General features: G+C 36.4%; 2 protein-coding genes across 2 annotated transcripts in view; both read left to right on the plus strand.

Annotated features, from left to right (window-relative positions):
- The window catches only part of LOC138711654 (uncharacterized), an 83,277-nt gene that overhangs the window by 22,260 nt on the left and 38,808 nt on the right, over window positions 1-22,209 (plus strand). The window lies entirely within an intron of this gene.
- Window positions 1,344-18,568, plus strand: LOC138712312 (glutathione S-transferase 1-1-like). Its single transcript, XM_069843942.1, has 6 exons — window positions 1,344-1,494; window positions 7,000-7,166; window positions 11,149-11,207; window positions 12,269-12,410; window positions 17,790-17,954; window positions 18,209-18,568. Exons 2-6 carry the CDS (start codon window positions 7,026-7,028, stop codon window positions 18,356-18,358), a joined length of 657 nt encoding a protein of 218 aa, XP_069700043.1. The 5' UTR covers window positions 1,344-1,494; window positions 7,000-7,025; the 3' UTR covers window positions 18,359-18,568.

Below are 22,209 nucleotides of genomic sequence, written 5' to 3' on the forward strand. Positions count from 1 at the left end.
GCCATTTTTCAAGTTCCTGCGCTCTGGATTATTAAATCACACCCCTTTGATTGCTGTTTCTGGAACTTTACTTTTTTCGCTACATAGCCAGACAAAAATCGATATAATTGTTGAACTATTAAAGATATATGAATGAAATTTAGAATACACATTCTCTAGACTACTAGGAAACTTTTCTCTGTAACGGAATTTCCCTAATTGATTTCATTTTAAAAATAAGTCTCTCTGTTTGCAAGAAAGAAAATAAAAAAAAATGTTATTACATTTTAATTGTTTATTTTACAAATGTAGGAACTAATATCAAATTTCTGTTACAGACAGTTTGTAGAGCGTGCTTTTACAAATAAATTGTAACATAGTGTTTGAATTTACCTTTAAAAATGGCTTAGATATATCGAGTTTAGTAAAATCCTGCATTGGGTACATTTTTTTTTTCAAATCTGCCTCCCAAATAATTTATTCAAAATATTTATATTTTGTTGAGTTGCTATAGCCATGAGCTCTCTACATACAAAAAATTAATATTTTACACCAAATAAGAAAAAATTTTTAAAAATTACTATCCTCTCCCCTTAACCTACAAAACACAGGAATAATCGTGATACTATCGCGATCATGTTATATAATATCATCCTATTAAAAATTGCATTTGGTCTTTCCGCAATTAGACAAAAAAAATACGAGAAATTCAAGCCCCATGGTCCTTTCCCTATAAAAAAAAACACATTGTTGGCTGCATATCCTATTTTTCGAGTAGACTACGGTACTCACAATACTAATGATTAAAGATGCAATAGTCACATTCGGCTAAGTTGCTGTTTTTTTTTATTCGTGCACCTCGTTCTCAAAGCTCTCGTTTAGTTCAATTTACTCGTATCTATTTTCGGCATACGTACTGCAGATTTCCCTATCCATCTCTTAAGGGAATCGCTCAGTATTATACAAGTTTACGCTGTTATTTATTGTAAATTAAATTATATTATTAGGCAAGAAAATACTGAATTGTAATAAATTATACAAGGTTATACAATATATTATAAATATAATCTTGACACGCACAGAAAACCAAGAAGCGGTAGAACGTAATCGACTGTAATATATTATGATGTAATATAGCCATACAACATGTTGTGGCGCATTGAACGCTCCTGCCATCTAAAGGTAAAACTTCCCTATTAACGAAAGCCACCAGGCCACCTGTCGGACTGGAATAACCACAACATAAAAGATGCAGAAATGTACTGTAATCAAACCTAAGCGCATGGATTCTTGTTCCCGCCATCAGTCAAGTACAACGTAAGCTAGAATACCATCTACTTGGCAACACTGGAACAGCCTCGTAATCAACAATCCAAGTCACGTGATTGGTGGGGGAGGGGTATGTTCACATGCAGAAATTGAGTAGGGATAGGTTGATGCGGGACACCGGATGAGGTTGGAGTTGTGAATCAGTTCACGAGAGAATATCAGGCTGCGAAGACAAGAACTTATCTGGTGAGTGCAAACTTTAACACCACCTTCTCTTCTCTCAAATCCAACCTGTGTAACATTAAACAAAAAAATAGTTAACCGTATAATACAGCGTATGATCCATATAACGAAGGTGTAGGGATCGAAACCTAAAAGCTGACTTGAATGCTTTTGTTTCATATAACACAGTGTCAGATTCATATGAGGGTGTAGGGATCGAAACCTGAAAGCCGATTTGAGTGCTTTTCTTTCATATACACAGCGTCCGATTCATATAGTGAGGATGTAGGGATCGAAACCTGAAAGCCGATTTGAGTGCTTTTCTTTCATATAACACAGCGTCCGATTCATATAGTGAGGGTGTAGGGATCGAAACCTGAAAGCCGATTTGGGTACTTTTCTTTCATATAACACAGCGTCCGATTCATATAGTGAGGGTGTAGGGATCGAAACCTGAAAACTGGTTTGAATGCTTTTCTTTCATATAACACAGCGTCCGATTCATATAGTGAGGGTGTAGGGATCGAAACCTGAAAACTGGTTTGAATGCTTTTCTTTCATATAACACAGCGTCCGATTCATATAGTGAGGGTGTAGGGATCGAAACCTGAAAACTGGTTTGAATGCTTTTCTTTCATATAACACAGCGTCCGATTCATATAGTGAGGGTGTAGGGATCGAAACCTGAAAACTGGTTTGAATGCTTTTCTTTCATATAACACAGCGTCCGATTCATATAGTGAGGGTGTAGGGATCGAAACCTGAAAACTGGTTTGAATGCTTTTCTTTCATATAACACAGCGTCAGATTCATATAATAAGGGTGTAGGGATCGAAACCTGAAAACTGGTTTGACTGCTTTTCTTTCATATAACACAGCGTCCGATTCATATAGTGAGGGTGTAGGGATCGAACCCTGAAAACTGGTTTGAATGCTTTTCTTTCATATAACACAGCGTCCGATTCATATAATAAGGGTGTAGGGATCGAAACCTAAAAACTGGTTTGAATGCTTTTCTTTCATATAACACAGCGTCCGATTCATATAGTGAGGGTGTAGGGATCGAAACCTGAAAACTGGTTTGAATGCTTTTCTTTCATATAACACAGCGTCCGATTCATATAGTGAGGGTGTAGGGATCGAAACCTGAAAACTGGTTTGAATGCTTTTCTTTCATATAACACAGCGTCCGATTCATATAGTGAGGGTGTAGGGGTCGAAACCTGAAAACTGGTTTGAATGCTTTTCTTTCATATAACACAGCGTCCGATTCATATAATAAGGGTGTAGGGATCGAAACCTGAAAACTGGTTTTAATGCTTTTCTTTCATATAACACAGCGTCCGATTCATATAGTGAGGGTGTAGGGATCGAAACCTGAAAACTGGTTTGAATGCTTTTCTCTCATATAACACAGCGTCCGATTCATATAATGAGGGTGTAGGGATCGAAACCTGAAAACTGGTTTGAATGCTTTTCTTTCATATAACACAGCGTCCGATTCATATAGTGAGGGTGTAGGGATGGAAACCTGAAAACTGGTTTGAATGTTTTTCTTTCATATAACACAGCGTCCGATTCATATAATAAGGGTGTAGGGATCGAAACCTGAAAACTGGTTTGAATGCTTTTCTTTCATATAACACAGCGTCCGATTCATATAGTGAGGGTGTAGGGATCGAAACCTGAAAACTGGTTTGAATGCTTTTCTTTCATATAACACAGCGTCCGATTCATATAATAAGGGTGTAGGGATCGAAACCTGAAAACTGGTTTGAATGCTTTTCTCTCATATAACACAGCGTCCGATTCATATAATGAGGGTGTAGGGATCGAAACCTGAAAACTGGTTTGAATGCTTTTCTTTCATATAACACAGCGTCCGATTCATATAATAAGGGTGTAGGGATCGAAACCTGAAAACTGGTTTGAATGCTTTTCTTTCATATAACACAGCGTCCGATTCATATAGTGAGGGTGTAGGGATCGAAACCTGAAAACTGGTTTGAATGCTTTTCTTTCATATAACACAGCGTCCGATTCATATAATAAGGGTGTAGGGATCGAAACCTGAAAACTGGTTTGAATGCTTTTCTTTCATATAACACAGTGTCCGATTCATATAGTGAGGGTGTAGGGATCGAAACCTGAAAGCCGATTTGAGTATTTTTCTTTCATATAACACAGCGTCCGATTCATATAGTGAGGGTGTAGGGATCGAAACTTTAAAACTGGTTTGAATGCTTTTCTATCATATAACACAGCGTCCGATTCATATAATGAGGGTGTAGGGATCGAAACCTGAAAACTGGTTTGAATGCTTTTCTTTCATATAACACAGCGTCCGATTCATATAGTGAGGGTGTAGGGATCGAAACCTGAAAACTGGTTTGAATGCTTTTCTTTCATATAACACAGCGTCCGATTCATATAGTGAGGGTGTAGGGATCGAAACCTGAAAACTGGTTTGAATGCTTTTCTTTCATATAACACAGCGTCCGATTCATATAGTGAGGGTGTAGGGGTCGAAACCTGAAAACTGGTTTGAATGCTTTTCTTTCATATAACACAGCGTCCGATTCATATAATAAGGGTGTAGGGATCGAAACCTGAAAACTGGTTTGAATGCTTTTCTTTCATATAACACAGCGTCCGATTCATATAATGAGGGTGTAGGGATCGAAATCTGACAACTAGTTTGAATGCTTTTCTTTCATATAACACAGCGTCCGATTCATATAATGAGGGTGTAGGAATCGAAACCTGAAAACCGGTTTGAGTACTTTTCTTTAATATAACACAGCGTCGGATTCATGTAATGAGGGTGTCGGAATCGAAACCTGAAAACCGGTTTGAGTACTTTTCTTTCATATAACACAGCGTCCGATTCATATAATGAGGGTGTAGGAATCGAAACCTGAAAACCGGTTTGAGTACTTTTCTTTCATATAACACAGCGTCCGATTCATATAATGAGGGTGTAGGGATCGAAACCTGAAAACCGGTTTGAGTGTTTTTCTTTCATATAACACAGCGTCCGATTCATATAATGAGGGTGTAGGAATCGAAACCTGAAAACCGATTTGAGTGCTTTCCTTTAATATAACACAGCGTCCGATTCATATAATGAGGGTGTAGGAATCGAAACCTGAAAACCGGTTTGAGTACTTTTCTTTCATATAACACAGCGTCCAATTCATATAATGAGGGTGTAGGGAGTGAAACCTGAATAGTAGATTGGAAACTTGTCTCCACAATCGCAAACACAAGAATTGTTACCGAAAACATACAATACTTCTCTACTACATGTGCTATGCAATATTATTATTAGCCAATGGCGTAACTGGATCAGCTAAGAAACATGCCTGCTGTTCCGGATTGCATTCGGGCGCGGATTCGATCCCCGCTTGGGCTGAATACCTGTTTGGGTTTTTTCCGAGATCTTTCCTAATCGTAAGGAGATTGTCAGGTAATCTGTGACGAATTCTCGGCCTCATCTCGCCAAATACCATCTCGCTATCACCACTCCCATCGACGCTAAATAACTTAGTAGTTGTTACACCGTCTAAACCCAAAAATATGGGTATAATCTGAATTTTATTTTTGTATAAGACCGGTTATGCTATGATATGGATAAGGCAATTTTTGAAGAAATTAAACTAATTATATGATAGTATATCTAAATATAATTATTATTTGAAAATAATTGAAGCAACAATATCAAACATTGTCCTACAAATTCATTACAAAGAACATTTCAAATCTTTATTGGAGTAAAAGAGAGAAAATATGTAAAAGTTTAAAAATATTCAATTCAGTACAAGAAAAGTTAGTTGAGATTTTTCATTAAAAATACATAAACCTAAGTGTAGGAACGGATTTGCTCAGAACTTTATGAAAGGTTCATGCAAGTTTTGCATCAAATGTTATAATGGATTAGGGGTTTTATTTATTTATTTATTTACTCTGGTGGAGTTAAGGCCATCAGGCCTTCCCTTCACACCACCAGAAAACTTCTCAACGATTAACGATTTTCGAGACCTCGTAAAATTGTAAATAGGCAAGTTTTGATGTAGAAATAAATTCCATGCGGTAAGGAACAACCCATTTTTTTAATTTGAAAAAGAGTTTTGCACCTAACAGCGTCACATATAAATAAAAAAATCATCTTTTTTTTTAATTGCCATTACTTTGTTTAAACATCAGAAAACAGACGAACTACTCATGACAAAGGATCAAGAATTTGCAGGTAAACTTTAAGCACCATATTTAAGAAATCCTGAAAAAAATGAAGTTAATGTTAAAAATTCACAGAGCTTCAAAAATTAACATAAAATGTAATTTTTCTCAAAATGAACTTCGGTTATTATTCTGATCACCTCAATTATGATACCGCAAGCATTTCTCTCGGTCCAATTCTGATAAATCCTTCTTTAGCATCGTTATCATCTCTAGGAGTCAAGCCACCCTTGACCGGGTCAGGAAACTAGAATATTCAGTCAGCAATGGCAATGTCAAGTTCGATCTTAAAATATCGTTGTTATGAAGATGATTCATACTGTTCATTACATAACATGTTTTTTATGAGTTTCACAACAATATTCCTACATTACTGTTTTAACTTTATTTTATTGAACTATTATCCAAAAGAATGGAATTAATGCAGCTTCGAGTCTTATGGGGAAGGAATTTTCTCATAAAATTTCGGCCAATGAATGACACTCGTGCCCACCCAGCATCGTGTTGAATTTTGAGAGCTACTATTACAATAGTCGGAAAGCCCGGGTTCAAATCAGGATTTCGCCAATTTGAGTGTGTTTCTTTCAGGGTTTTCCCCAATCACAGAAGCGAATTCCGGATTGGAATTTACTTTCAATCTACCCCTAACATTCTGTCCGTTGTGTGTATATATGTGTTCGTGCTGTCTTTAGGAGTTGGTCCCTGCGCCGACCTGATTGTTCACCAGAGAAGTCCCTCTATTGTCCATATCTCAGGTGTGATCCGAAAGAATTCTTCCTCCCCACTGGTACTGCCTTAAAAGACCCAGAAAGGAGGTTAAACGGATAAAGAAAAAAATAGTGTTTCTGTTATTAGGTGTGAGTTTTTGCGAAGAAAACCTTTTATTATATTAAATATACAGTAAAATTGCAATTGTTTAATTGTAAATTCTTTTAAATATTACAGGAGTAATGTGACTTGTGGCCCTACCTGTGCACAAAACTTTAGCTTCCTAATAATTTGATGTAAGATATGTAAATTTAATAAGTTTTTTTTTTTTTTCACATAGGTTTATTTATGTTTTGCAGCATCACCATACTTTATCCAATGAGAAACTAAAATAACTCGGTTAACGATGGTGCATGTAAAAATATCAGTTGACTAACATTATAAAAACACATTAATTTATGACAGGAGATTCAATATGTTCAGGTTGATAGGCCTAGTCGAAAATAGGCTATATGATTTTTATCATCATCTATTCTCCTGTATAAAATTAAATTGTATTTTCTCTTAAAATTTTGTTCACAGAGAGAAGTGTATACAACGACTTAAAGATGCCGGTAGATCTGTACTACATGCCTCTGAGTGCACCATGCCGTTCAGTTATGATGGCTGCCAGCGCTCTGGGCGTTGAACTGAACTTAAAATTCTTGGATTTATTCAAGGGGGAGCATATGAAACCTGATTTCCTTAAGGTATAAGATTATTATTATTAATTTTATTATTATTATATTATTATTATTATTATTATTATTATTATTATTATTATTATTATTATTGAACATAGACAGTACAATTTTGGACTGCATTAAAATGAAACAGTTACAATAGTATGGCCATGTAAAACGGATGGAAGAGTAACAACTACAGAGAAGCACATCGGAATCAATACCTCAAAGAAAGCACAAGGGAGGAAGACCAAAAACAACTTGGAAGAATGGTAATAGGTACACTATGCTAGAACTATAGTCCCGTCGCTCTTATTTCCGGCAGCCAATTACGTTGCCGGTCGACTACATTTAAACGAGTACGTCTTCTCATTCGCTGCTGATGACGTTATGCACTTCCTAAGGCTCGATAAATACTTAATATAATCGCCCGCCATTTTTGTTCTTTCGTTGGCGTTCGCAGAAAGCACACGAGGACATTATTTGCCGCACAATTTCTCAATTGCAGTGCGTTTGATTTATTATCATAGGAGCTATGACATGATAATGTGTACCGGTGTGGCAAATAGATTCCTCGGTCTGGTAGCTCGGCAACGAAAGAACAAAAATGGCGAACGATACTACCTACTTACACTTTATAGAGCCTTCACTTCCTAAGGCGTAAGCAAAGAGGAGGAGTCACGCCGGAAATAACAGGGACACGAGTATACATCTGGAGGACGATCAGGGAACAACAGAAAATGGAGATGGGTTACCAAAAGATGCGATTAATATTGAATCAACCAATATTTTATGATGATGATGATGATGATGACTATTATTATTATTATTATTATTATTATTATTATTATTATTAACACTATCGTAAAACTGAACATTTTCCTATATTTACGCAATTCCCTAGCTGTTCTTTCTAATTCTGACTGTCCCAATTTTTGGGCTTCGAAAAGTGTACAGAACGTAATGGAGAATATTTTGAGCAACTCCTCTGAAATTCAAGCAAGATTCTCTCAGTTTTCTTAATTAAATAATTCACTAGTTACTGAAAAGATAACTTGCCAGACTGTAGCGTCGTCAAACGGAAAAAAATGTTATCCGCGAGAAAACGATTTGCTTCCAGACTGCAGTGTCGAGAGACAGCAGGGGTGTCGATACTCTTAGGTTTGACTCGTTCTATATTCTATGTATTTCGTGATTACAGTAAAAATATAACTTCCTTATCCACATATGTAAGTATTTATTAATTTCCTCAAGATCGGGATTTTTTACAAGTTCCTTCTGTTTCTGGCTGGACACTTTTCTAAGCCAAAAAATTGGGACAATCAATATTTTTTGGGACGTATAGCAACATTTGTTGCTTTTCATTCATCAGATGATTCAGGAAGATTTTCTTACTCTGTTAACCTGTTAATATTTTTAACTAACATCGATCATTTACATGTAGGCCTGATCATGTGGTTATCATTGTTCAAGGTTACCGTCCAAGAATCAAGACAGCAAACGGGATGCAAATAAGAGTTCATATGTCAGTGACAAAATTTACATCTTCGTCCTCGAAATCAAAGACGTGTACAGTCTCTGCAAAACTGGAAAGGTATTCACAGTTCTGTCTCTCACACGCGGGAAGAGAGCGATGCGAAATTGTGGGCTGCGAATAAATTTGTATCATACAGTATACTTTATAACTAGACTAATGTAATAATAATAATAATAATAATAATAATAATAATAATAATAATAATAATAATAATAATAATGCAAATCTAGTCTTTCAGGTGAAGCTCCCTATAAAGCAGATTTGAATAATTTCAAGGGAAAAATTGTTCCGGGGCCGGGTATCGATCCCGGGACCTCTGGTTGAACGAACCAGCGCTCTACCACTGAGGTACCCGGAAACTCCACCCGACACCGTCTCAACTTTCCCCTTTATATCCACACAACTCGTGTGGGCTGACGAAACGCCAGAGACCCACATCGAGTGCACACAATCTGAAATTATTCAAATCTGCTTTACAGGGAGCTTCACCTGAAAGACTAGATTTGCATAATATATACATCACTGTGTACGTTAACAGAAAACCACAATTCCAAGTCACACAGATTGTGTGCACTCGATGTGGGTTTCTGGCGTTTCGTCAGCCCACGCGAGTTGTGTGGATATAAAGGGGAAAGTTGAGACGGTGTCGGGTGGAGTTCCCGGGTAGCTCAGTGGTAGAGCGCTGGTACGTTCAACCCGAGGTCCCGGGATCGATACCCGGCCCCGGAACAATTTTTCCCTTGAAATTATTCAATAATAATACTGTCTTGCCATATTGTATTATTAAAACACACAGGCACTATTAAAATAAATAACATTACAAAGATATTTACTTACAAATAGCTTTTAGAGAATCCGGAAGTTCATTTCCGCCCTCACATAAGCCCGCTATCGGTCCCTATCCTGAGCAAGATTAATCCATTCTCTACCATCATATCCTATCTCCCTCAAATCCATTTTAATAGTATCCTTCCCAAAGGTCTTTTTCCCTCAAGTCTCCCAACTAACACTCTACACGCATTTCTGGATTCACTCATATTGGATTCACTCTTGTCATATGTGCTACATGCCCTGCCCATCTCTAACGTCTGGATTTAATGTTCCTAATTATGTCAGGTTAAGAATACAATGCGTGCAGTTCTGCGTTGTGTAACTTTATCCCTATTGGCCCCAAATATTTTCCTAAGCACCTTATTCTCAAACACCCTTAACCTCTATTCATCTCTCAAAGTGATAGTTCAAGTTTCACAACCATACAGAAAAACCGATAATATAACTGTTTTATAAATTCTAACTTTCGTCTTTTATGAGAGCAGACTGGATGACAAAAGCTTCCCAAACGAATAATAACACGCATTTCCCATATTTATTCTGCGTTTAATTTCCTCTCTAGTGTCATATTTGTTACTACTACTGATGCATGATATATGAATTTTTCCACCTCTTCAAAGTATAAATTTCCAATTTTTACACTTCCATTTCGTATTATTTCTGGTCAAGAGACATAATCATATACTTTGTCTTTTCGGGATTTACTTTCAAACATATCTCTTTACTTACTTCAAGTAACATCCCTGTGTTTTCCCTAATAGTTTGTGGATTTTCTCTTAACATATTCACGTCATCAGCATAAACAAGCAGTTGATGTAACCCGTTCAATTCTAAACCCTCTCTGTTGTTCTGGACTTTCCTAATGTCATATTCTAAAGCAAAGTTAAAAAGTAAAAGCTATAGTGCATCTCCTTGCTTTAGTCCGCAGTGAATTGGAAAAGCGTCAGAACGACCGGTAATATAAATGTTTTATAAATTCTAATATTAAGTTTTTTGAAAGCAGAGTAGATGACAAAAGCTTCTAAACCGAATAACAGGCATTTTCCATATTTATTCTGCATTTAATTTCCTCTCGAGTGTCATTTACATTAATTGTTGCTGTTGCTCCGGGATTTTGAATTTTTTCTTCTCTTCAAAGGATAAATTTCCAATTTTTATATTTTCATTTCGTACTATGTTCTGGTCACGAGACATATTCATATACTTTGCCTTTTCGAGATTTACTTCAGAACCTATCTCATGCAAATATACTCGCAACTAAATTAAATTTAAAACTACACTCAAATAATACTACATGCATCAACAGCAACATAACTGTGAAAACAATAGCCAAGACAGAACATCGATATTCCTAGTAGGCGTAAGAAGATTCAGCACTTCCGAATAAAAAATTTGGCTACCACGTGCTCGCTGTGAAAACAGTCGGCAACGCCGACCTGTCACCATGAACTCTGATTGGCTAGTTTGAGCGGTTAGCATGGTGACGTCATGAAGCCGCTGAACTGTCAATAACTTTCTAGTTTTGTATATAGACTGTAGTCGGAAATAGTAAAAATTAGGCAGTATATGAGCATTCCATATTATTCATACATTAGCAGAGATAGATCTCCCTTATTTGCACGAAGATCTGTTCTGTTACAGCTCACTCCACAACACTGTGTACCGACAATTGTGGACAAAGACTTAGTGATGTGCGAGAGGTGAGTGGTATTAAAAAAATTCTTATAAAACTTATATTTTAATATTTATACGTCACTTTATCTTACCGTAACTTGATTATTGTAATTATAATGATTTACTTACGTTCAATCTGAATTGCACAGATTTATAAAATACAGTAAAAATTTAACTGAATTTTAAACTCTTTATGTAATTGTGTAATTTTATTTACTTACGTTCAATTTGAACTGCACAGACTTTTAAAATACAGTAAAAATTTAACTGAATTTTAAACTCTTTATGTAATTGTGTAATTTTATTTACTTACGTTCAATTTGAACTGCACAGACTTTTAAAATGCAGTAAAAATTTAACTGAATTTTAAACTCTTTATGTAATTGTGTAATTTTATTTACTTACGTTCAATTTGAACTGCACAGACTTCTAAAATACAGTAAAAATTTAACTTAATTTTAAACTCTTTATGTAATTGTGTAATTTTATTTCCTTACGTTCAATTTGAACTGCACAGACTTTTAAAATACAGTAACAATTTAACTGAATTTTAAACTCTTTATGTAATTATGTAATTTTATTTACTTACGTTCAATTTGAACTGCACAGACTTCTAAAATACAGTAAAAAATTAAGTGAATTTGAAACTCTTTATGTAATTTTATTTACTTACGTTCAATTTGAACTGCACAGACTTCTAAAATACAGTAAAAATTTAACTCAATTTTAAACTCTTTATGTAATTTTATTTACTTGAGTTCAATTTGAACTTCACAGACTTCTAAAATACAGTAAAATATTAACTGAATTTTAAACTCTTTATGTAATATTTCTTCACAACTACAGAGATAACTCCAGGGCGATAAAATTATAATTTTATTGGATGATCGTGGAAGTGGTGGTAAAGAGCTGTGATGGGCTGTACTGATGATTTTTAATGAATATTTAAAAAATAATAGTTCATACGATTTTCAATTAAATGTGTAAATTCTTCCCTAAATGGTTAACAATTTTGAATTCATCAATTCAGAATTCTCCATTTTGGTCTCATTAATTTTAGACTTAATAATTTGTGACGTTTCTACAGCCGCGCCATCATCTGCTACCTGGCGGATCAGTACGGTAAGGACGATTCTCTGTATCCAAAGGACCCGAAGAAGAGGGCCATAGTCAACCACCGACTGAACTTCGACGCCACATGCCTGTACCAGAAATTCCTGGACTACTACGTAAGTCATATCAACAATATGCATAATATTCTGCATTTTATCTAGCCTATAGTTGAAGTTCATAGCACTATCTTGTGTCTTTCCATCCTCATATTTCAAAGTAGCAGTCATACTCTGTTGCCAGTTTCAAAACCGAGAACTGTAATGTCATAGTTCTCTGCCGATAATTCCATAAAATCTTATAAAAGCTCCTCTTTTGGTCGTTTTAGGATTGTTTGAAAAGTTCGTTGAATAACTTTATTTATCCGAATCACAGATCGGTTTCGACATGACGGATTTTTTATTATCGAAGCAGATCCGCTAATAAGAGGTAAAGGCTGGTTCACAATAAACCGGGAACAGAAACGACAACAAGAACGAGAACGGAAATATTGTTAAAATAAATGTATTTAAATGTGAGTATTTACAATTAACTGTTGTGAATACACACATTTTTAAATACATATATCTTAACATTATTTCCATTCTCGTTCTCGTTGTCGTTTCCGTTCCCGGTTTATTGTGAACCAACCTGTACTGTTCTTTCCAAGACCTATCCACTTCTCAAGGACCTTCATGCTCAGAAATGGCCGGAAAATGTAGACAGATCATCTGCGCTCGAAGCCTACTGTTTGAGACAAAACACGCCCGCTGTTATGCTGACAAGCAAACACGACAGACTCACGACGAACATCAACTGGTATCAGCACTCACTAGTTACATGAAGTCTACAGCAGTGTCCTGTTTGCCTGTTATAGTAGCCTCGTTTAATTATAGGCAGCGGCATTCCTTTTAAGATTTGTAGGTCTTTATTGCATGCACCGATAATAATATGAAAATGCGACGTTGTCACGTCTTGTTTGTTGCTGCTATATATTAATATAACATGGAACAAGACACACTGCTAAAATTTGCAACTCTGGTTTATATATACACTCCTCGTGGAGTATTGTAGCGGCCTTCAAAAGACTTGGCGACAATGGTCAGCGCGACATAATTAAAATTATTGAAACTACAAAGCTTCCGTCCATACACTCCGCGTGGAGTATTGTAGCGGCCTTCAAAAGACTTGGCGACAATGGTCAGCGCGACATAATTAAAATTATTGAAACTACAAAGCTTCCGTCCATACACTCCGCGTGAAGTATTGGAGCGGCCTTCAAAAGACTTGTCGACAATGATCAGCGCGACATAATTAAAATTATTGAAACTACAAAGCTTCCGTCCATACACTCCGCGTGGAGTATTGTAGCGGCCTTCAAAAGACTTGACGACAATGGTCAGCGCGACATAATTAAAATTATTGAAACTACAAAGCTTCCGTCCATACACTCCGCGTGGAGTATTGGAGCGGCCTTCAAAAGACTTGACGACAATGGTCAGCGCGACATAATTAAAATTATTGAAACTACAAAGCTTCCGTCCATACACTCCGCGTGGAGTATTGGAGCGGCCTTCAAAAGACTTGACGACAATGGTCAGCGCGACATAATTAAAATTATTGAAACTACAAAGCTTCCGTCCATACACTCCGCGTGGAGTATTGGAGCGGCCTTCAAAAGACTTGACGACAATGGACAGCGCGACATAATTGAAATTATTGAAACTACAAAGCTTCCGTCCATACACTCCGCGTGGAGTATTGGAGCGGCCTTCAAAAGACTTGACGACAATGGTCAGCGCGACATAATTGAAATTATTGAAACTACAAAGCTTCCGTCCATACACTCCGCGTGGAGTATTAGAGCGGCCTTCAAAAGACTTGACGACAATGGTCAGCGCGACATAATTGAAATTATTAAAACTACAAAGCTTCCGTCCATACACTCCGCGTGGAGTATTAGAGCGGCCTTCAAAAGACTTGACGACAATGGACAGCGCGACATAATTGAAATTATTGAAACTACAAAGCTTCCGTCCATACACTCCGCGTGGAGTATTAGAGCGGCCTTCAAAAGACTTGACGACAATGGTCAGCGCGACATAATTGAAATTATTAAAACTACAAAGCTTCCGTCCATACACTCCGCGTGGAGTATTAGAGCGGCCTTCAAAAGACTTGACGACAATGGTCAGCGCGACATAATTGAAATTATTGAAACTACAAAGCTTCCGTCCATACACTCCGCGTGGAGTATTAGAGCGGCCTTCAAAAGACTTGACGACAATGGTCAGCGCGACATAATTGAAATTATTAAAACTACAAAGCTTCCGTCCATACACTCCGCGTGGAGTATTAGAGCGGCCTTCAAAAGACTTGACGACAATGGACAGCGCGACATAATTGAAATTATTAAAACTACAAAGCTTCCGTCCATACACTCCGCGTGGAGTATTAGAGCGGCCTTCAAAAGACTTGACGACAATGGACAGCGCGACATAATTGAAATTATTGAAACTACAAAGCTTCCGTCCATACACTCCGCGTGGAATATTGGAGCGGCCTTCAAAAGACTTGACGACAATGGACAGCGCGACATAATTGAAATTATTGAAACTACAAAGCTTCCGTCCATACACTCCGCGTGGAGTATTAGAGCGGCCTTCAAAAGACTTGACGACAATGGACAGCGCGACATAATTAAAATTACTGAAACTACAAAGCTTCCGTCCTCTTTGACACCGCTAGCCTACTAATTGAACGTGGCTACTTTACCTGCGCTGCGATGTATAGGTCAGACGCCCTGCGCTTGTATCCTCGTAAAAAGATTATGTTGGTATTTTTCTCCGCCCTCTACTTGTAACAAAAACATGTATAATAGTAGTCGTATAAATACAGTATGTCTGTATATGAAACTGAAACTAAATTAAATTGTCTTTTATATAGTTTAAATTGTATTGTACAGAATAGATAATACGCAAGGACTAGCTTCTTTCCTACAGTCCCCCACTGGATCTGTCGTGTTTGCTTGTCAGCATAAAGGTGCGTACACACTTAGCGAACGAACAACGAACGACGAACGATTTTGTATTCGGTGATTGAAATCGGTACGTGTGTACGTCGCAGCAAAGGCAAACCGATCGTTTGATTTGCCTTCGGAAGTGATCCGTCGCTTGTCGGTACATCAAAGGAAGTTGGTATTCGTTGTGGACGGGATTTGCCACTAGCTTGTAGTTCGTAGCAGAACGCAGCGCTTAGTTCAATTTCACTAAAAGGATATCGAAACTGAAGTGGGCGGAAGACGCTGTTATAAATCTTATTAATACATATAGGGAGGAGGAAACTTAATTGGAATCCCAAGCATCCTACTTACCACAATAAAGTAAGAAAACATTATGTTTGGGAAGCTATTGGAAAGATGTTCAGCTGCAAGACAGGCGAGTCAAACACGTGCAAAATTTGAAAATTATTTTTGTTTATTTATTTTCAGTGGATACATGTTTGTTGTTTATTGTAGGGAGCAGAAGTCAAAAAGGAAATTGAAAATTGAATCCCTACTGACATCATTCCGGAGGGAAAGACAGAACTCCACAAAAAGATCTGGAATGGGGAGTGATGAAGTGTACGTGTCAACTTGGTTCGCGTATAAACATATGTCGTTCCCTTTGGACAAATTCACACCCAGAAAAAACAAAGTTCCAACCTTGTGCACACAAAATAAATTATTGGCACTGAAAAGTGTCTTTTCGTAAGCATGATGCGCATTCGACAAACACAAACAAATCTCTCTTTTTAGTATTAGATAATTATTGTCAGTGAAGTATCCGTGTACTGAAACTGTCCCCTGCCTTGCAGTCGTACCTTAATAAAATCTTCCAGTTCCTCATTTATAGCTGTACATACTTCTGGAACAATCCTGGTAATTAGCTGTTTCGACACTTTGAATAAATACATTAAACTTGTATACGAATTTCTTGTAGCGAGATATCGAAGTGTTAATGCTAGTCTTTCCTGAATAGGTATTGCTTCTCGCCAGCCTGTGTCTTTCTTGGAAATTTTTGGCCCTATTTTGCACAGTTATATTTCGAAGTCTGTTTCTGAAATACGACAGAAGTTGTGAAACTGTCCAGATTCCATTCGACGTAAATCGTGAAGCAAGGCAGTGCCTCTATATTGATTGCGACTTTCGTAGAGTGGCGTCTGCCACCATCGCCTTTTGTTTTTTTTAACTTTCTTTTTGTTAAACTGCCTATAATAACAACGGCTGCACTTGCTATAATTATATTTTCGTCTGCCTTTATTGCGAATAATCAGCGAATGTGAATGTTTTCTGACAATTTGCTGATGATTTGTACGTTGCTCCAAACAGCGAACGAACAACGAAATTTTGCTTCATCATTCGTTCGTTGTTCGTTCGCGAAGTGTGTACGCACCTTAACAGCGGGCGTGAACTGTTTACATTTCTGAGCATGAAGGTATATTGCTGTACACCACCTTTCTCCAACTTCAGTAGATATTGGTGCAGGAGTTTCTCAGATCTTGTTCACTTTAAAATTTCATGCACATGATTAAATGAGGATCATGAAACGACAACATATTGATATATGAGCCGTTGAGAGCAGAAGTGGTGTAAGTCAAAAATGGGTAATGAGGGTTAAAATAAACATTCAGGAAAATACAGTGCAAAGTAGCAATTAATATTCAATTTATTTCAACTATTAATAGTCAGTGGATAGCACGAAGGACATATTAATTGCTACTTTGCGCTGTATTTTACTGAATTTTTACTTTAAACCTCATCACCCAATTTTGACTTACACCACTTCTGCTCTGAAGGGCTCATAATATGTTTGACGCAGCAAGACGCGATAGTCGAGATTGTGAGAATGTTAATTGTCTACAGGTACATTGTTGTTTCCAAAAATTGCATAGTTCAACAATTTTACTTTTATTTTAATGCTTCACTCTATTTTTACTTGTTTTTCAATCTTTGTATTAGTTATCATTTTCAAAATGGACCGATTATTATTATTATTTTCATTTTATTACAAAGCCATTACTCTCAGTTATATTAACAAAAATATAATTATATATTTCCCTTGTGTTCAGCTATCACAATTTTAATTTTTGTTCATTATTTTTCAGTCACATTTTTATAAAAGTTTGTGCTTGAAACTCTTAAATGATTGGTTCATAATAATAACGTTCACATGATCTAAAATTCTTTCACAAGCTCAAATTACTATTTTTTTTTCGGGGAGGTCTTAAACCACTCTGGTAACTGAGACCTTCATCAGGCCCCCCTTAGAAAAATGCACATGGACGCTCTAGTTTGCAAGGAACGAAATGTCCCTACAATGAAGTTTCTTCTATTTACCTAATAAAACTCCATACACTACTGCCAACTGGAACGAAATATTAGACGTAATAACTATTAGGTATCTATTACTTAGTACATTTCATTAGTTTATCCCTTCATTCTGTTGTTAAGTGCTATATTGAGTCATACTCTTGCCCAGGTTCCCATATTGTATCGAGGTTCAGACGGAGACCCTGATCAGTGTAAGAGATTCGAAGACGCGTTCAGCAAGTTGGACAAGTATCTGGAAGGACAGACCTGGGCTGCAGGTGACCACATCACCATCGCGGACTTCCCCCTCATCGCTACAGTCTCGAGCGCAGAGGTACAGTATTCACTCCATAGCTTTACCGCTGGTGACCGTTAACTTTTTAGAAATACACAAAACGAAGTTATTGACAACTATATCAAAGCCAAAAATTTCCTTTCATCTCCTTTTGCAACCCTGCAAGATTATTTATCTATTTATTTATTTATCTATCTATTTTTTATTTATTTATCTGTTTATCTATTTATTTATCTGTTTATTTATTTATTTATTTATTTACTTCCGAACTTATGAAACACATGACATTCCAGATATTTGGATTCGATATCACCCGGTACCCAAATGTGTCCAGATGGCTTGCTAACGCCAAGAAGTCGATTCCAAAATACGAAGAATTGAACCATGCCGGATGTCTCGAATACAAGAAGATCAAGGACGCGAAGATAATTCTTCATTTCTGAAGAAAATACTTCAAATCTCTCCTTTTAAGAATCTGAAAACTGTATTCCACACAGGAATGTTGCTACACTCACACATGTGAAGTGCATTTGTCATTAATATTATGAGAAATATATTTTACATTCTACAAAAATATATGCATATCACTGTTACAGCTAATCTAACCACACTATTAACTTTGTACATGAAAAATAAATTGTAATATTTTTTTATTATTGTAAATTACTTTTCCTTTAAACTTAGACTTTTTGATATTTGAAGGGGTGAGTGATAAAGTCCTAAGCCACAAAGACAAAATTTTACAAGAAGCATGTTAAAGGTTTCGAGTCCAATGCTATTAGATATGGTATGATAACTTCTTCAGCGTTATACGTTATTTTGTTTTATAATATTTTATCAGTAGCTTTCCCATGTAGGTAAAAATTGAACTAGCAAAAAAAAAAAAAAAAAAAACTATTTTAGTTAAAAGTGTGGCTTCGGACTATCTCATTGTTCCCCTTCATTTCTCCACGATGTCCTTCAAACAACACCTGCAACTCTTCTAGTCGTACAGTATCTATTTGCCCTGTTGTTGAAACCTGTATGTATGAGGGTTGAGCATTAAGTAAGGTTCCCTCAATAACAGTTCCCTGCATGCTGTGGGAAATCATTTTTTTCTGTGTGTACGCTGGCTCGTGATCCAACGCTACTTCTCCTTCAGTTTATGCAGACTGTAACAACAATCACAGCTGACAGGTACCTGTGCAGCATTACGATAATTAATGGCTGCAATTCGCAGAAGAGACCCGATCTCCTATTGAAAGATGTTAAGCTTCTTCACGATAATGCACAGCGAATACAGAAACTTTTGCAGTTCTTTCTTTCACTAGAACGTTATGGAACACCTCCTTACAGCCCGGATTTAAACCATTCTATGTACATAATGTTGTCCAAGACTGGTTGAAATATCAAGAGCAAATTTATACAGAGAGGGAATTTTCAAGCTTGTGCCAGGGTGAGTGTATAAATTGTTTAGAACGGTATGTAGAAAAGTAGTACTCAGTTTGCAGTTCAGCTTTACAAATTTTATCCATGCTTAAGTTATACATAAAACCCTTAGCGAAGTTTAATTAATGATGAACTTCCGTGGTTTCGAAATTTTGGAGATGTTGAGTTCAAACACACGGTGGAACACCTGAAACTTAAAATTCTACTTCTGAACACAATCATCAGAGTGAGTAGAAATGAGCAAGTGACAGGGAGAGTGAGGAAGACTGAAGGAGTACGGGAACTGTCGACCATCATCTCCAATGGCAATTTCACCTCTTTTGAAAAGATTTCTAGACACGCTCGATTTCGTTTCTATCGACAGAATTGAACCCTACGCATATGGTGTGTTTCATTCAATTTATTTTTAGACATGGAAGTATTCGCAAAAACAAGAAAAAGTATAATAAACACGGTTCCTAAAATTAATGCCTTCCGAGATATGAATACTTCATCAGCATCATAGGATATGGTCAATGTGATTTTCATTTTTAAAAAATTCAATATTCTGAGAAGTGGTAGTATTCATCAAAACAAGAAAAAGCCAACTAAATATGTACCCTAAAATCAAATTCATCAAAATTAAATTCATGAAAAGACAAAGCCTACTAAATATGGGCCCTAAAATTAAATTCATCAAAACAAGAAAAAGTCTAATAAATATGGGCCCTAAAATTAAATTCATCAATACAAGAAAAAACCTAATAAATATGGGCCCTAAAATTAAATTCATCGAAACAAGAAAAAGCGTAATAAATATGGACCCTAAAATTAAATTCATCAAAACAAGAAAAACTCTAATAAATATGGGCCCTAAAATTAAATTCATCAAAACAAGAAAAAGCCTAATGAATATGGGCCTTCAAATTAAATTCATCAAAACAAGAAAAAGCCTAATAAATTTGGACCCTAAAATTAAATTCATCAAAACAAGAAAAAACCTAATAAATATGGGCTCTAAAATTAAATTTATCAAAATTAAATACATCAAAACAAGAAAAAGCCTAAGAAATATGGACCTTAAAATTAAATTCATCAAAACAAGAAAAAGCCTAATGAATATGGGCCTTCAAATTAAATTCATCAAAACAAGAAAAAGCCTAATAAATTTGGGCCCTAAAATTAAATTCGTCAAAACAAGAAAAAGCCTAATAAATATGGGCTCTAAAATTAAATTTATCAAAATTAAATACATCAAAACAAGAAAAAGCCTAAGAAATATGGACCTTAAAATTAAATTCATCAAAACAAGAAAAAGCCTAATAAATATGGGTCCTAAAATTAAATTCATCAAAACAAGAAAAAGACTAATAAATATGGGCCCTAAAATTAAATTCATCAAAACAAGAAAAAGCCTAATAAATATGGGCGCTAAAATTAAATTTTATACCAAACAAGAGCTTAGAAATTGGTACTGCAAGAACAGCATATCTACTAAAATCTAACGTGAGTTCTTGTTTGTTTCTTATTCGGTATACAGTATCATACCGGAAAAGCAATAAACAAATGGAAGTTGTTAGTTAGTCCCTAGGACGCGTTACATTGAATGTAAATCACATTGAGCATTTAGGCTTACTATGATGATGAACAAGAACTCATACTCACGAAGTTGCTAATTTTAGGACCCATGTTTATTGAGTTTGTTTTCTTATTTTTATTAATACTACCGTCTTTCAAAATAATGAATGATTTTCTTTAAACCTGTGTAGAGAATCAGAGATTGTGACTGTAAACGTGAAATTAAAACTGAGAGAGATTGTGTGAATGTGAAATTCAGGAGAAAGAGTACTGTTAGAACTACGTACTTGTCACGAGAGCATGTGAGAGTGTGTAAGTGCAAGAGAGAGAGATCTTGATGAGAAAGAAAATACTGCATCGATGTTCCACCATAACAACTCTATAGACTGTTTTAATCTGTGTTCCTGTGGAGTAACGGTCAGCGCGTCTGGCCGCGAAACCAGGTGGCCCGGGTTCGAATCCCGGTCGGGGCAAGTTATCTGGTTGAGGTTTTTTCCGGGGTTTTCCCTCAACCCAATACGAGCAAATGCTGGGTTACTTTGGGTGTTGGACCCCGGACTCATTTCACCGGCATTATCACCTTCATATCATTCAGACGCTAAATAACCTAGATGTTGATACAGCGTCGTAAAATAACCCAATAAAAAAAAATTAATCTGTGTTTAAACAGAGACCAAGAGGACGCAGTCGAAAGAGGAAAAAACTGTGAAAGAATAAAATAAACATTCCATCTGTTTGCGTGTCTGCTTGCCACTCCCCCCCCCCCATCCCTAAACTACAGACGGTTCTCATTAAAAAAAAAGCCTGGTAATGGCAACAGAGACAAACAGAAATGCTTAGTAGTAATTCTGAGTAATTACCCCAACCCCCCAGTTATGTCATAGCTGCACGTCATCCTTAAGGGTTACGCAACAATCATCCCGACTCGTGAGACAAACTTAAACAATAGTTATTAGAGGAGAAAAATTAGCTCCGGCGCCGGTGATCAAACCGCGGTCCTTTTTCTATGTATAAAGTGCTCTAACCACTAAACTACGGATCGAATCGCCCTCCTCGCCCAACAGTCCAAATACTGTTGAATCCCGGCCATTAAAATCACTCAATTGGATGTGGTCCTGTATATTGGCAGTTGACAATATATTAGCCTACTAGCCGTACCCGTGCGCTCCGCTGCACCTGTTAGAGATAAATATAAAGTAATTACATAATTAAAATAGGACGTTTGATCCAGGGAACAACTTTTACAACAGCGCAAGATAATCTCCTTCGCTCATTACCCAATTTTTTTTGCATTGCATTTATTGCATAT

The sequence above is a fragment of the Periplaneta americana genome, chromosome 13, assembly GCF_040183065.1.
Source record: "Periplaneta americana isolate PAMFEO1 chromosome 13, P.americana_PAMFEO1_priV1, whole genome shotgun sequence".
Classification (NCBI taxonomy): domain Eukaryota; kingdom Metazoa; phylum Arthropoda; class Insecta; order Blattodea; family Blattidae; genus Periplaneta; species Periplaneta americana.